The 16,306-nt window shown below is 40.7% G+C and overlaps 1 protein-coding gene across 4 annotated transcripts in view; it reads left to right on the forward strand.

Moving 5' to 3' along the window:
* The window catches only part of PCDH15 (protocadherin related 15), a gene marked incomplete at both ends in the record, with an annotated part of 362,472 nt that overhangs the window by 102,417 nt on the left and 243,749 nt on the right, over window positions 1-16,306 (forward strand). For all 4 annotated transcript variants that reach the window (XM_084290012.1, XM_084290010.1, XM_084290013.1 and 1 more), the window contains 2 exons: window positions 5,575-5,685; window positions 9,491-9,661. In XM_084290012.1, the coding sequence (XP_084146138.1) occupies window positions 5,575-5,685; window positions 9,491-9,661 (282 nt within the window). The remainder of the gene's footprint in view (window positions 1-5,574; window positions 5,686-9,490; window positions 9,662-16,306) is intronic.

The following is a 16,306-nucleotide window of genomic DNA, read 5'->3' on the forward strand; positions in this document are numbered from 1 at the left end:
AAATAACAAATATTATTATTTATTACATTTATACCTTAAAAAGAAAAGCAACAAAACCAAACACTTTAAAAAAAAAGATATTACTATTGTTTTATTTTAATAATATATAACCCTGGCTATTATCTGTTCAAACACATCATTTAGAGACAAAAAGCATAAAGAATTAAAATAAATGCTTTTTAGGTTCAGATTAGTGAGTTTCTCCATTATTAGGTATTTTTGCGTAGCGGTGATTCGTGTGAAGTGTCCATATGCATTTTCTTGGCAAATTCAAATTAGCAATCCTTTTTTGTAAATCAAGGTATTTTTTGCCATGGGCTAAGAGCACCATTACTGTGGATCAGGTGGTGTGATAATTTAAGTATGCTAACCTGAAAATAAATTAATCCCAACAATAATATAGATATTAAAGAAGGAAAACAGTATGTAGCATATAGATTTAGTAACCTCATTCAAATTCTCTACTGTTACTTGAGGGTAATTTAAATATAAATGATTTTCTAGGAATACAGCAATCTGATATTCAATCTGAATTAGAAGTGTAGGCATACATGTTATGATTTAATTTGCTTATGATTTAAGCTATATAACTCATAAATGCTTCTGTCCTATCCACTTAAGTCAACAAGAGCTTAAAAAGCTACTGAATTACTTAGTGCTTTTATTTTTTTTAACATTTTTCCCCTTTTCTTTTTTTTTTTTTTTCTTAGCTTATAATACTTAACAAGGACAAGTTCAAATAATTTCCTCTTTTTCAATAAAGATCTTCGTATCCTCAAAACAAAGCAAACTCCAAACCCTTAAATTATTACACACTTCTTTTGAAATATATTGTACCACAGTGAAATAAGAAGAGCTGTTTAGCATTTAATTTACTGTTATGTCACAGCGTTATACTGCTGAAAGGCACCTGGTGAAATCATTCTAAAGCATCTCCCACAACTACAGTGGCCTCAAGCCCAGCAGAGAGAGTTCAGTTAACCACTAACGAAGGGTATTATGTAGTATGCCCAAATGGTTTGATCCTGTTTCAACAGAAGAGGAGTTAAAACAGATTTTTTTTTTCTTGTTTACCTAGCAAAACTTAATTGGTCTTGTTCTCCCAGTCACTCTGAGGAAATGCAAGAGACTTCCCTGTTTGGAACAACTTCTTCAGAGTACTTAGTTACTTCGTCACTTCTTTGTGTTACTGCTGTTGTATTCCAGATTAAATAAATTGCTTCCTTCCTAAGTAGGTAACCATCATGCATGTAATACTGCTTTTACCTAGCAACGTGTTTTAAGTTTGTGCTTGACAGAGGTGGTTTGGAAGATGTTTCACTGCAGCTGTTGTCTTTCCAGAAATGTAGCAAACTTTCTTCCTTAACCTGGGATACAGTTACTACCCTTGGAAATAATGTGTACAGCTTATTGAGAAATCCCTCTACTTCTAGGATCCTCCCATGTCCCATTTTGAAGATGCCCCACAGTGTTGTTTGGCACCAATGACTTATTCTGCTGCCTTAGAAAAACCTAAGAGTGCTGATGAGTTTTATTAGAGACCAATTCAACATTAAAAGACAAAACAAAACACAGCAACTGTAAAAACTACAGATGTTACTTGAGGATTCAATTTAGCTTAAATATTTTGTTGTTTAATTTGGAAGATAGATAAAAGTCAAGTAGAAAAAAGAAAGTAAAACATGCTTGATGTTGTTCTGGTCTCTTTAGCTGTTGTGGGAGAGAATGCCATAAAATTTTCCTTGGCTCTGAAAAGCTAAGGGTGAGGTAATTAACTTGCCAAAAAAATTGTCTTCTAATGCAGAGCTAATTGTAGATCTCTGAGGACTCTGCTGATACCTGAAGGTTATTAAGACAAATGCATCCTTACAAGAAGTTCTGGACTCTGTACTTATTAGCTAATTTTACAGAGATTCATTGTATTGTGTTTGGTGAGGATGCAAAATGAAACTTGTTGAGTTTTTCTGAAGATTGGGATACGCATAACGCTTTTGCCATGTTGATTTTTCACATAACATATCCCTGTTTGGGGATCAAATTGAATTGGTATCCTGGTGACTTTCCCTTTCTCAGGTTGTTTACCTAGCAGTATTTTGCCACACGTACATTGAAACTTAGAATGTTATCTGGGCAGTGTTTTACATCACACTCATGATTTATGTTGCAAAGCTTCCATGGAGGCCATAAGTGACATACAAAAAATGCAGAGGAATACGGCCGGTGGTTGCATTAGGTGTTTTTTACACCACTGGGGGAGTTTTGAGACATCACAGCTCTGTTTGGAGCTCTCTCAAGGGTGTGAAAGAAATTTAATTGGACATAATGCTCCCAAATAACATTTCCTTTTATTATAAAGTTGCAAGTTAAACATAATTTCTGTGCCAGTAGGATTCTGTTGGAAATTTCAGTGTCTGCTGTAGCAGAGAGACGAGCAGTATTCCCAGCACCTTGACTGGTTCTGTTACACTTCTTTGACTCTGCAGTTGTGTGCAGTAAATGTGTATATTGGGTACCTGAGTGCATGAGGTACAACTCAGACAAACCAGGTATATGCAGCTTGAAGCTCCAGTTAAAAACAAACAAAAAATCCTTTCCTTTTGGATGTATACATCATCACCATGGATGAATCAATGATGTTTTTAGCTGTTCACATTTTTTCAATAGATCTTATTGGGGGGAAGAGAAAATGTTTCTCTTTCGTGTACTAGGTATATAGTGCTTGGTCTTTTTTTTTTTCTTTTTATCTCGAATGGTAGTTTAATGAAAAAAAAAAAGTGGTGATGGGGATATGTAGCCTATTGTGGCTTCTCCAAAGCACACAGTCTTGTTACAAAGGGTAAATTGCCTCCTCTCCTGTGCACGTGCACAAGTGAGTAGCAGAATTGCAGGAGATACTTTTATTCTCCTGTTTGAGCTGCTTGCATTCTAGACAAGAACCTGGGATCATAGCCCAGCACAACCACTTCCTTTTAATCCTATTTGAGATAGGTGGGAAAGATTGTGGCTTGGGCTGGGTATAGGGACTATCCTACAGCAGATATGGCCGATGGCCGAGGGCAGCTTCAACAGAGATGCAGGATGTACGTGTTTTGGATAATCAGGCTAAGGCAGCAATGCACGGAAAAACGTACGTTTGTCTAATATGTACTGCATGTTATGGAGAAAACAGAAGCAGACTTCTTTCAATTAGAAGATAGGAAATGCTCTTATTTTCCTCTGTGACAGAGATCAAACAGTGGAGCAGGAGCCCAGAGAGGTGGTATAATCTCTGTCCTAGGAGATGCACAGCCCCAACTGGCCAAGGCACAGAGCAGCCTGTGTGAGCTTCTGTGCTCTCTGATAACCTCACGTCCTCTGATTCTTCAGAACTCTAAAACCTGCCTTGACATAGTAGAGATTTTGCTATTTTTGTCAGATGTGTTACCATCTGTGCGCAGGCCATCTTTCTAGAAGGCCCTGAAGTTGCTTTGAACTCTTTGAATTTAAAAAGTGTAATTCTTCAAATGGTTTTGTGCTGTCCGTCGGGTAATGATGATAATATGGAACCATTATCTTTTTACTGCTTAGAGCATGGAGCTGAATGACTTGGAAGTGTTTTTGTTTTGTTTGGTTTGGTTTGTTTTTTTTTGTGTGTGTTTTTTTTTCAATTTTCCCAAAAGGCTAATTTTATGTCTGAACCCAGGAAGTGATCCTTGCCATCCTACTGCCTCTGAGCTTCAGAAACGATGCTGCTTCACCATTTTAAGCTAGGTGAATATTTTCTGTTATGAGGACTTCTGTACAAAAGCATTTTGGTATTTATTTTTTTAAGCTTTTCAAGGAGAATCAGTTCTGTTCTCTTGGAGTAGGCAGGTGACAAAGCAGCATCATTCTGCCGGAAAGCATAAAGGAGCTCTTGATATTCCTGACTTCCTGCATATGCTGGCTCATTTCAGTTTTGGATGGAAAAGCAGCTGAGCTGTGCTGTATACATCTTCTAATTACCTTGGAGCTTTGTTAATGGTTTGAGTTGCAGCAGGAATAAATGGAGTCTGCAGAACCATTGCAGGGATGTGCATGGGGTGGCTCTGATGGGCCACCTTCAGGAACTGTCACACAAGCCCACACCTGGACACTGCACTACACATCACTCAGAGCCATTGCATCCACTGCTGTACTGGAGAGAGAGGGGACTCCAGATGCAGGCAGCTGGGGAGGAGGCTAAAGGGTTTGTTTGTTTGTTTTTTTTGCTGAAGTTACACTAATGCTTATTAACAGTTCAGATTGTAGTCTCCCACTTTAAATGCATCCTCGTGGCAAGATACGCCAAGGAAAGGCAGTGTTTTGAGAGTGCCCTGGCTGCTCCTGAGCTGCAGAGTCTTTTCCAGCTAGTTCTTGCCTTTTTAACCAGAGATAAATGGGCTAAAGCAGCAAGGGGGGTCTTCCTCATGAGTTAGAAGTGGTGTGTGTGTGTGTGAGTGTGTGTGCAAACAGCATCAATTTATACAGTAGTCAAAAATATTACTCTTACTTGGATAGTTCACATCCCACTTGATTTTATTTATTTATTTATTTATTTATTTATTTATTTATTTATTCTGAGCAAATGCCATTAATAGAAAGAGAGACAATAGCAGTGAACCTGCAAAAGCGGTGAAGGGGGAGGAGGCCCTTTTATGTTACCTAAGGGAAGAAAAGTACTTTGTACCTCTGCAGCGTTGACTGTTGAGAGGTTTTGGACTGCTCTAGAGCTGTTCCCCATACACCATACCTCAATCTTAGTTATATTATACATTGGTAGATCAAAGCATGGAAAGATTTTAATGTGATCAATTTGATGACAGAACTGGAACCAGATCTCACCTCTCAAACCTGCGTCTTTACCTGTAATCTTCCCTCAAATGGATCATTTAACATGGTGAATCCTTTACAAGCCTGTGTACCTTAGCAGTACCTTCCTGTCATGTGGTGCCATGAATCTGTTTAAGCAAATGTGTGGGACAAATTGAATTTCACCTGATCTACCCAGAAATCTGTATTTATTAGTGCATGAACATGTGCATCACTGCCACTGTGAATTGGCACCTAACTGTGTAGAGCTGACATTTAAAACTTTGTCACCCTCATGAAAGCCAGAATAAAGAGTAGGATAAAAAGTACAACGGTAAGGAATTCTTAATCTCTGATACCTGATGCTCTCTTAATGGTGAGGAAAAATAGAAGAAGGTAAGTCAAACTACAGAAACTGCAGACCTAAATTTCCTCTGTTCACATCAGGAGAGGTTTTCTGAACATCAGAGTGTAAATGCAGTATGGCAAGTCAGTAAGAAACAGGATAGTTTGACTATCCTGTTCATGGTCGGAAGGAATAAGTTATGTGCAAAGAGTCAGAGAAAATCCTGTTACACACAGAATATTTATTGTGAAGTTCTCATGGGTGGGGAGAAAACACAGTAGACTATTTAAAAGCTCTAATCCAAGAAGCATAAGTAATTTTTGTATACCATCCATTAGATTATCTCATTGTGGTCTATCTGAAAAGTGCTTTAACTTTGAAGCATGTTCAGTTTTGTGTTGCTGTTTTAACTTTTGCAGACTTCCAACAGGACCTTTGATATTCCTCTCACGTTGTCTGGAGCAGTAGTTCTACGAGAGAGACTAAATTATGAAGAAAAGACTCGTTATTTTGTCATTGTTCAAGCAAATGTAAGTGTGTATCTCTTAATGGCCACTTACCAATCTTATTTAGGTGGGTTTTTAGGAGAGGAAATTATCTCTGAAATAACAGGTCTGATGCGCTCTTTCCTGAAGACCTTATTTAAGATGTACCTGGGTACTTTCTGTCATTGAAAGCTTAGGCATTATTAGTGGTTAAAAAAGCTTGCTCAGGGTGGGTAACAGGACAACCTTTTTGGTGCTGGGAACAAGTAGCATATTTGAAGAACAGTCCATGCAGAAAAGTGCATTCTGGTGTCACTAAGTGTTCATTTTCTAACACATCTGGCCATGCTAATTTGATGTCAAATGAGTTTAATGGATACAATTTAGTTGTATCCTTCAGGTTTGAAATGCAGTTTTCTATAAAGAGGCGATTTTTCTTTCAAGTCATACTTTATGGTTATATAGAGGGTTTTTTTGCACAGTGGCCAACAGTGAAGAACGCATACCAAGAAAAGTGATGTTTAAACTATATCTAATATATCTGTCATTAGAGAAATTTTTGGTGTCCTTCAGGGCCGCAAAAGCTTTTTTTTTTCTTTTTTCTTTTTTTCCATTCTGATAATAGCTGAAATGAGAAATTTTCCACTGTTTAACACTGTTGTGATACTAATTCATTTGTGGGGAAAATGAGGGTGCTCTGAAGCAGCCTTAAGATAGCTTTATAGTAATACAAATTCACTCATTTATATTACTGTCATTTTTCTGATACAGAATGGTAGATACATTTTTTTGGGGCATATATTTTGTGGCATATTCAGCATTTTCTCTCTGAGGTTATCTCAATGCTTTTTGCACTTACCTATAACTCAAGATATTTCCTGGCCCATACCTGTTAAAACAAGTCATTTTGCCTGAGTAACATAACTTGCTGATCTCTTGAACAGAAATATGGGAGGGCACAAAACTGTTCATGCTTGTTTTGCTTTTTGTTTTGATCACTGATTAATGCCACAGATCACCACTCTGTATTCACAGCTTTCTTCCTTTGATGTTAGAGCTGTACGTTTCATGAGTTCGTCCTTTCCAAGGAAAGCAGCTCGGGTAGTTGAGGAGGTGATATTTTCCACGAGAAAGGAGGCTCACATGGAGCCTGGTGTGCAGCAGTGCAAACACCTCCCATCAGGAGGGACACCTATTGCTCACACAGGGTGACTTGCTGGTGACGGTGCAGCTTGTGATGCACAGAGGCAGTGCCACAAAGCAATTTCTCGTTACTTTGCTCACTCTTTCCAATACGTGTCCTTATACGATAAATGGCCACCTTTGTGCTGCATGGCTTGGGATGAGAGCTATGCTGATAGCTTCGACATTTGTGTAATGAGGCAGCTCGCATGATTGAAGCATCTTCCTAGGACAGTTGTTCTCTCAGAAATACTTACAAGGGAACTGAATTCACTGAAGTTATTTAGTGATCACAGAAGAGTAACTACTCTCAAAGAAAGGTTCTAATTAACCTTTATAGCCTTCTTTAGGAGTTTGCTGTATGCATCCTTTCATTTATCATTACCAGGGCTCACTTCTTGGGCCAGTTCTGTTTGACATATTTTCCAACGATCTGGACGCAGAAGCAAAACACCTCCTCAGCAAGTTTGGCAGTGATGCTAAGCTTAAGCTGGGAGGTGCTGCTGATCCCTGGAGGCCTTGCAGAGTGGTCTGGGTGCGTCAGGGCACTGGGCAACCAGCAGTGGCACAAAGCTCAGCCAAGGGAATGCCAGGTGGCGTGTGGAGAAGCCAGGAATGGGCTGGAGGTGCATGGCTGCAGCAGCTCACAGGAGGGCCCTGCACCTCAGGGTATGTGTTACACATGGCCGGCTGGTCAGAAGAGGGGGGCTTCTTGTTTGGTGATGGTGCGGCCTCACCTTGAGTGGTGTGAGCAGTTCTGTGCTCCCCAGCATACAGAGAATGGGCAGGTCCTGGAAAGCATCCAGAGGAGGGCCAGAAGCTGGTAAGGGGCTGGGAGGCAGGTCCTGGGAGGAGAGGCTGAGGCTGCTTGGGCTGTCATCTGGGGAAGAGGAGGCTGAGAGGAAGACCTCGCTTCCCTGGGGAAGGAAGCACAGAGGCAGGTGCCAGGCTCTACTCCTGGTCACTATGGAGCTGCACCAGGGAGAGTGAGACCAGATGGAGGGGAAGTTTCTGTACCATGAGAGTGCTCCAGTACGGGCTTCCTGGGGAGGCGGTCAGTGCCCCACACCTGCCAGTGTTCAAGAGGCCTTTGGACGGTGCCCTCCTCAATATTTGCGTTCACTTCTAGTTAGTTCTGAAGTGGTCAGGCAGTGGGGCTTGATGCTCTTTGTAGGTCCTTCCCAGCTCATCTGTTTTGTTCTGTTTTTCAAAATATTGCATGCTGCACTTAATTCTCTCAATTGCGTGCAATCATACTTGTATTCCACTGATTACATTAGCAGTGAGTGTTTATTGCTCTTGCATCCTGAAGACATTATGTGAAATTAATTATCCTGTATCTGTGCTTTGATCCAGTGTTACTCAAAGGCACACAGAAGGGGGATGTAAAAACAAACAGATGAGTTGATGGTGAAGATTGTTCCACTTCTCATTGTTGTTTGCATTGTTTTTCATCATTGGCCATGAAGAAAGTTAAATTCAGATATTCCCACATTTAATGACTAATAGTGTAAAGAGGTTCCAAGAACTGAGTGGATTGCAAACAAACAAACAACAAAAAAATACATTTAGTATGGCTTAGAGGAATGACCTATTTCCTATATGCAGAGGATGATATTAAACAGCATAAATACCTGTTTTAAAAACAATTGCTTTTGTCTTTCCTGTTAATGATAGCCTAGAATAGGAGGGTAAGACATAACTGATGACCCATATTTCTTCCAAGAGGTTTTATTTTTGTAAAGAAAAGCCACCACAACAATTACTCTTTTAAAATTGAAACACTTTATATCATTTTGAAATAAATACTGGATAGTCATGCTGTTTCTTCACTATAGTTGTAAACAAAAAAAGAAAAGGTAAATTATTGCTAGTGTGTACATTGGTCAGCATATTGAAATAATCTGGGTTGTTCCCACATTTCAAGAAAGTATAACTTTATTCCTTAACATCTGGAGAGAAAGAAATGTAGACAAAGAACTTTCAGTAGTCAGTATTGTCTCCCAAATCCATAAAAATCAAAACAAAACAAACACAAAACCACAACAAACCATGATGCATTGTAAAGAATGTCATGCAGCATGGAGATCTTTTTAGCTGCACCATTTTTGCTGTGGACAGAACTATTCTTCAGCCTTTTAAAACATGAACAGTGTAACTCATTCTCCAGACAAATTGGCTTTTGACATGGGAAACAGATTTCCCCAGTTTGGAGTTCTTGGATCTATCTCCTTGCTGTCCTCTAGCTGTTGTAGGGAGGGCTAAGGGCAGGGGTAGGGAGGTGCTAAGATGAGTATTAAACAGTGATCCACAAAGGTGGATTGGGCATTAGAGTAGAGGGGCTATCCACTGCCAATTAGAAAAGAAAAGGTTACTGCTTAAGGTTTGTTTGTTTGTTTATTTATTTATTTATTTATTTATTTATTTATTTCAATTGTTCTTCTTTTGTACCCTACTGCATAATATTTGGACCCTAAGCATCCTGTTGGCCTATACAAAGACAGGTATACAAGGCAGCATAAGAGCATAAGAGGAGTTTTCTGTAATTATTATATAGAATCTGCGTGACTGGAATGGTTATACATCTTGTCCTTGCCTTTAACTTGAAATCTTTCTGTAGACTGTGATTTCAGAATGTCTTGTGAAACGTTACTCATTTGCTCCCCAGGACCGAGCCCAGAATCTTAATGAGCGACGGACAAGTACAACCACCCTCACAGTGGATGTGCTCGATGGGGACGATCTGGGACCGATGTTTCTTCCTTGTGTCTTGGTGAATAATACTCGTGACTGTAGACCTCTCACCTACCAAGCGAGCTTGCCAGAACTGACTGATCCTGTAAGTCCTCTTGCTTTTTTATTTTGAGTTTCATGCATTTGTTTCATAAGCAGCTGTCATCTTTTTCTGCGGACACAATTGAGAACTGTATCTGGGAGGGTCAGGCATGCTTTAATGACAGTTTCTATATGCTAAAGAGGACAAAACTGAGGTAAAATATATATAGGAATAGATCATGAAAATCTAGCTTTGATACAGTGGCAAACTGCTTGCTCGCTACAGGGGCTGAATCTTGGTAGAAGCTTGGTAGAGTTCCAAAGCCACTTTCCCCGATCTGTCCGTGCTCCGTTCTGGAAATATTCTAAGAAAGCACTTTTGAGCAGGGACTTGACATGCTGCTCTATTCAGGATTGTTACAGACCTCAGGAGAAAGATTCTGGGGGGAGAAGGCAATAGTCACTTGTTCCTGAGAAAATTATTTGTCATTATATCTGGTTGCAAACTAGACACACTAAAAAATGATGTGTGTATATCCCATGTATCTGATTGTGCTAAGAATGTCAGTTAATACATTGGTTAGGATAAAGGTCATTAATTTCCCACTGGAATATTCCCAGCGAGCCACAAAAAGAAGAGGTGAGAGCTGTGTCAAATTCCGATGCAAGATGGTGCTAATTCTGCCTCGCTACAGGAGAGCTGATGCTTCGTGTGATGGAGGTGTGCATCCTTGTGATGGGAGAAATTCTTTTTCAGTTGTTTCTGGTACATGTAACCTGTACAGGATGTGGTTGAATTGCCAGTGCACTCTGAAGGAGGCGAGACAAGGCTTATTGTAATCACGATGTGCGATTAGCATACTTCTTGATTAGGGACGGCTGGAACAAGTTTCAGGGAGGTGATGCAGTTTCAGGTCAGTCTGGCCCCCTTGGCAAACTGGATTGTGCCTTACAGTGCACGTGCACCTGTACAGGTAGTTGTTTCTCTGTGTTGTTCCTCTGTGCTGGAGAAACTCTTCCTCACAGCTGCATCCTTATTTGTAAGGTGTAGCAAGATGGGAGTCTTGGTACTCAGCTTGTACAGCAGAAAATGAGGTGGCAAAGGGAAGGGGGTAGACGTTCCATATTTAACCTTATTATACTGATTTACATTTCTCCTTTCACTTCTACACCTTGGTATTTGATAAACCTTTCTAATTTCATTGACTGATTTTGACTTTGTGAATGAATGTGTTTGCTTTCAACTCCACATCACTGTGGCTTGGGCTTTGTGTCATCTTAAGGTAGCTGGGCAACCACACGTTATTCCCCAGCTTGATATGTGGCCTCATCAGGGTTAGTAGGGTACCCAACCTATGCAGAGAACGGCAGAGTGTTACCCCATTTTATCTGCACAGATTTGATAGAGTTCCCAGTACAGAGGCAGATGAGGAAGTAATTGTGAGTAACTGGTGTTTTGGTTATTGCTTGTTTATTAAATCTAGTTATCTTAAGGTAAAATATAGGTCAGATAATTTTCCTGCTGCAGCTCTCACAGATGGAAGGAACTCAGCTCCGTCTCCATTCTCCTCTTGCTGTGGTCGGCCACATGCTGGGTGCTAGAAGACAAAGTGGTGCCTGCCAAGGAGGCAAGGAAAAATCTGACTAGTGATTAGTTTCCAAGTTCCAAAATACATTCATTTGATTTCACAAGGTACAATCTGTTCAGGTGTCAGCTTTTTTATTTGCTTTCTGGCTGTTTTGTGTCAAACTGTACCTTGAGAAATCTGATCTATGAAATGAGAAACGGGTTCTGTTGATAAAAATACTTGCTATTTGCTGTTTATCTATTTGTAGTGCTGCAGCTGTTTGGATAAATGTAAGTGGAAGAAGGATGTTTGTACTCAAAGTTTTACCTTGGTACTTCAAATATTTACTTGACTTGTAAATTATAATGCATTTAGACAATAAAGATGATAAATAAAATACTCAGCTAATAAAACAGGTATTGCATTTGTCCTGCAAGAGTGTGATAAGGCGCAGAGAGGCCCGAGTTGTCTGCAGGAGCTAGCATCTGGCCATGGACTGACGAGATGCTCTGCTGTGGCGAAGCAGCCTGGGCAGGAGAGCTCATTCAGAAATAGGTTGGAGATTTTAGCATGATGTGAAATTGTTGCCTTGCACATGGTAGACATGATCTGTATTAGTCCATGATGATCCAAGACTTCACCTACAATGTGAGCTTGTACAAAAGCCAGCAGTGGCCCATATACTACTCAGAAAGATTTTTATGGAGTTATTTGCACTAGTTCCTTTTTTAAAAAGATCAGACTTTACTACACTGTCCATTTTGAGTCTTTGGCAAGTATAGTAAATAGAAGAGAATTCTGCTTGCTGTGTTTTTTTTTTTTTTGTTTTGTTTTTTTTTTTTTTTTAATGGTAGCCACTATGTAGGTAGGCTAAAGGGTTGTTTTTGTCCAGCATAATCATTTATTTTTTAATTGCTTTTTATATTTTTTACAATGAACGTGAGAAGGAATATTAATGAATCTTGAACAAAGAGGGTCAAAGTATGAATTATTCAGAAGCAGTAACATGAAAATAAGTTGTGCTTTGCAAGATGTCTACTCAACTGACCCCTAAAATGAAGCATTTATAAGTAAATCATTTAATGTAACTGGTAAGTACTTTTTTTTTTTCAGTTTTAGAAGATCAGTTGTCTTTAGTTGGCCTCTACCCATGACTTTACTGGGGTAAATGTAGTGTTTTCTTTCCAAACTTCTTTTCTTTAGAAGCTCCAAAGCTGTTTGATGCATGGCAACAAAGAATCCATACAGCACCAGTTTTGTTTATGGTCTTTGGCTGGCAGGAATGGAAGAGAACAGCAAAATTAATGGGTCTCTTCATTACCAGAGAAACAGTTTTTCATTGGAAACAGTATCATGGTTTACATTGTGTCTTCTGAGAGTTGGTCTGACTCGTGGCAGTATTAATATTATTAGGCCTGCTCCAAGCTGTGTGGAGCACTATGTAATTAGTGTTTATGCACTTGTAAAAACCTGTTTTGCATTTCTGCTATTTGCACAAGACTGTGCGAGTTGTCCCAAAGCTCTTATGTGCTAAGCCAGAGGTTTTCTGATGGTCCTCCCTGGGTGTGTGCGTAGATTAACATGTTACGGTAATACCCAAGTCAGCTGGGTGCTGCTTGTTAACCAGGTGAGCTTGGCCACAGGATGGAACCTTTGTCATTGCTGGGTGCCTGGTTTTGAGATTGTCACTGTCTGCAGTGCCATCACCAGTGGTCTGCTGAAATTAGTTGCCATGATAGCCTCTTTAGGGCTATGGCTGCAGCTAAGGTGACAGAAACACCAGTGGTTGTTGTGGAGTGGTTGTGAGGTGCTCTTGCAGCTTTGCACAGGAGGCAGAAATGAATTTCTGATTTAGTGAGAGCATGTTAGTCCATGTTAGCCTTTCTTCATGCTTCATCTGGCAGCAGGTGAGCGGTGACAGCTGAACTGCTTTGCTGCTGCTGAAGCCCAAAGCCAGCGCTAACTGAGCAGCCTGCAAGTTTGCTCCTGTGAAGTCTCACTTGTTGCATCTGGGTCAGAAGTTCCCAGAGAGGGAAAAGAGTTTTGACTCTTATAAAAATCATTGCAGGTTGCTTATCTTGCAGAAAAGACATCAAAGCTCATGATAAGACAGCATTCAAAGTCATCGTCTAAAGTTGTCTCATAACTCATACGCAAATTCTTTGCCTTAACTTCCTTCAGGAGAATGCTAACTACAACTTCAGTGACATAGTGACTTTAAAATGAGCTAGCACAAACCTTTCAAAAAGTAAAGCTCCACAAGCCAAGTATATTACCTTATAACAAAAACTAAAGCAGCATCTCTCTATGGTGGATGAATGGATATGGGTATAAACCTCCTGCTTAATTGGTCCAAATACTACTCTGTTTGTCCTAATTGTCACTGTCCTACTTTTTCTCCATGAGTGAATTTATTGTTGTTAGTTAAATATCAGTTTCTGAGAAAACTGTTTTGTTTTGCTACGTTGTTTTATATTTGCCTCTGCTTTTTGTGTGTGTGTGTAATCAAATCTAGCAATTCTTCCTGTCATTGTCTCAGGAAGACTTCAGCAAATAAGCATTAGTAAGCAACAGTATAGTGAAGGCATTAAATTGAGTTTAAAAAAAAATACAACCTCGAGAGTATCTCATGAATCTGGAAGGATACTTTCTTCTGCCTCTTCCCCCTTCAGTCTGTTCCTGATGTGCTTACTTTGTAAGGTTTTGTCTGTTTCTGTGCTCAGAGTTTTTCCATCATCATGCAAAGAAGGAAAGCCAATTAGCAGTAAAGTATAGATTAGGTTGATTTAATCAGCTTCTGGGCTGGTTTTGCAACAAACTGATTCATTATCAGGTTCCGTAGGATAATTATCAGTCCACATGAAAACTCATGCACTCAATGACACATATGAGGCTTTCTTTGTACTGATTCAAGATTCAGCACTTCACCAGCCAGCTGCATTATGGACCATTGCTTATTAATGCGCTACTGATGTATCTTTCTAAACAGAAAATATTTATTTCTATAGTAATAATGCTCAGAGTCCTTAGGAGTTGAAAGTGGACCTCACGAAATCTGTGAGCTCAGCTACCCTGTGGAGGACTGAGGCTTGAGGAGTGGTCCTCTGAGCAGAGGACCTCTAGCTGAAAGCCTGAAAAAAAAAAAAAAAAAATCCTCCAAATGCACTTGAGGGGGAAAAAATAGATGTTGAAGAGCAGGATGTGCCCTTAGAAGCCCTCAAGGTTTTATTAGCAGGAGGAACCTCTTCAGTTTGATTTGTTTGTATTCAGGAAAGAAAACTGAACGTTTAGGAAGTGGGATTGTAATCCTGCTGAGTAAAGCCTTGCTTGATCAGCATCATGTCCTGGAACCCATACTTTTGAAACTGTGGAAACTGACTTTTGATGGAAAGGTGAAACAGTTTTGCTCTACTGTCAAAAAAATGGAGAGTTCAGGATTTTTTTTTTTTCCCCATTGCAAAATTAGGTGGTTTGGTTTTGAATATTTCATGTGAAGGGAAAGAAATTCATTGGCTTTCATATATGCAAAGCAAAATAAACCATCAACATTAGCATGCCCTGTTGATTCACAGAATCACACACACAGAATCACAGAATTTCTAGGTTGGAAGAGACGTCAAGATCATCGAGTCCAACCTCTGACCTAACGCTAACAGTCCCCACTAAACCATATCCCTAAGCTCTACATCTAAACATCTTTTAAAGACTTCCAGGGATGGTGACTCCACCACTTCCCTGGGCAGCCTGTTCCAGTGTCTAACAACCCTTTCGGTAAAGAAGTTCTTCCTAGCATCTAACCTAAAACTCCCCTGGCGCAACTCAAGCCCATTCCCCCTCGTCCTGTCACCAGGCACGTGGGAGAACAGACCAACCCCCACCTCGCTACAGCCTCCCTTGAGGTACCTATAGAGAGAGATAAGGTCGCCCCTGAGCCTCCTTTTCTCCAGGCTGAACAAGCCCAGCTCCCTCAGCCGCTCCTCGTAGGACTTGTTCTCCAGGCCCCTCACCAGCTTCGTCGCCCTTCTCTGCACCCGCTCAAGCACCTCGATGTCCTTCTTGTAGCGAGGGGCCCAAAACTGAACACAGTACTTGAGGTGCGGCCTCACCAGAGCTGAGTGCAGGGGGACGATCACCTCCCTAGCCCTGCTGGTCACACTGTTTCTGATACAAGCCAGGATGCCATTGGCCTTCTTGGCCACCTGAGCACACTGCTGGCTCATATTCAGCTGACTATCCACCATCACTCCCAGGTCCTTCTCTGCCTGGCAGCTCTCCAACCATTCCTCTCCCAGCCTGTAGCTCTGCTTGGGGTTATTGCACCCCAGGTGCAGGACCCGGCACTTGGCCTTGTTGAACTTCATGCAGTTGACCTCAGCCCATTGGTGCAGCCTATCCAGATCCTCCTGCAGAGCTTTCCTACCCTCAAGCAGATCGACACACGCACCTAACTTGGTGTCATCTGCGAACTTACTGAGGGTGCACTCAATGCCCTCGTCCAGATCATCCATGAAGATATTAAGGAGGACCAGCCCCAGCACCGAGCCCTGGGGGACGCCACTAGTGACTGGCCTCCAACTGGACTTGACTCCATTCACCACGACTCTTTGGGCCCGGCTATCCAGCTAGTTTCTAACCCAACGAAGCATGCGCCAGTCCAAGCCAAGAGCAGCCAACGTTCCTAACGTTCAGCATTCGTCCTAGCATTCCTAACATTCAGAATTGTAACTATGAAGTAAATTCATTAAAACTTAGGCATATTTTGACAGAACATGCAAGTACATCTTAATGGGAATCATGAACCACTTGAGGAGTTCCAAGTTAGCATTGAGGATGTGGTTTGCATCAGACCAATAATTATGTCAAAAATCTCAGGTGCTATTTAAAACTTGCCTGTTATCTTTTCAATTCTTGCTTTAATTCTAGAGCCAATCACTTTTTTTTTTTTTTTTTCCTCCAGGCCATTTCCCAGTCTCCTGCATCACTCTAGCCCAGCATCATGCAGTGACATAGTCATAGAGTTACAGTAAAATAACTGTGGTGCGTGGCCATTTGGCAGTTAATTGCATTTATTGCTTTGGGACTGCCCCTTGACAGTACCTTCTGGGCCTCATAACCTATTGCAGTTGGGAGACCAAGAGATA

This window comes from Netta rufina (assembly GCF_964035555.1).
Source record: "Netta rufina genome assembly, chromosome: 7".
Taxonomy (NCBI): Eukaryota; Metazoa; Chordata; class Aves; order Anseriformes; family Anatidae; genus Netta; species Netta rufina.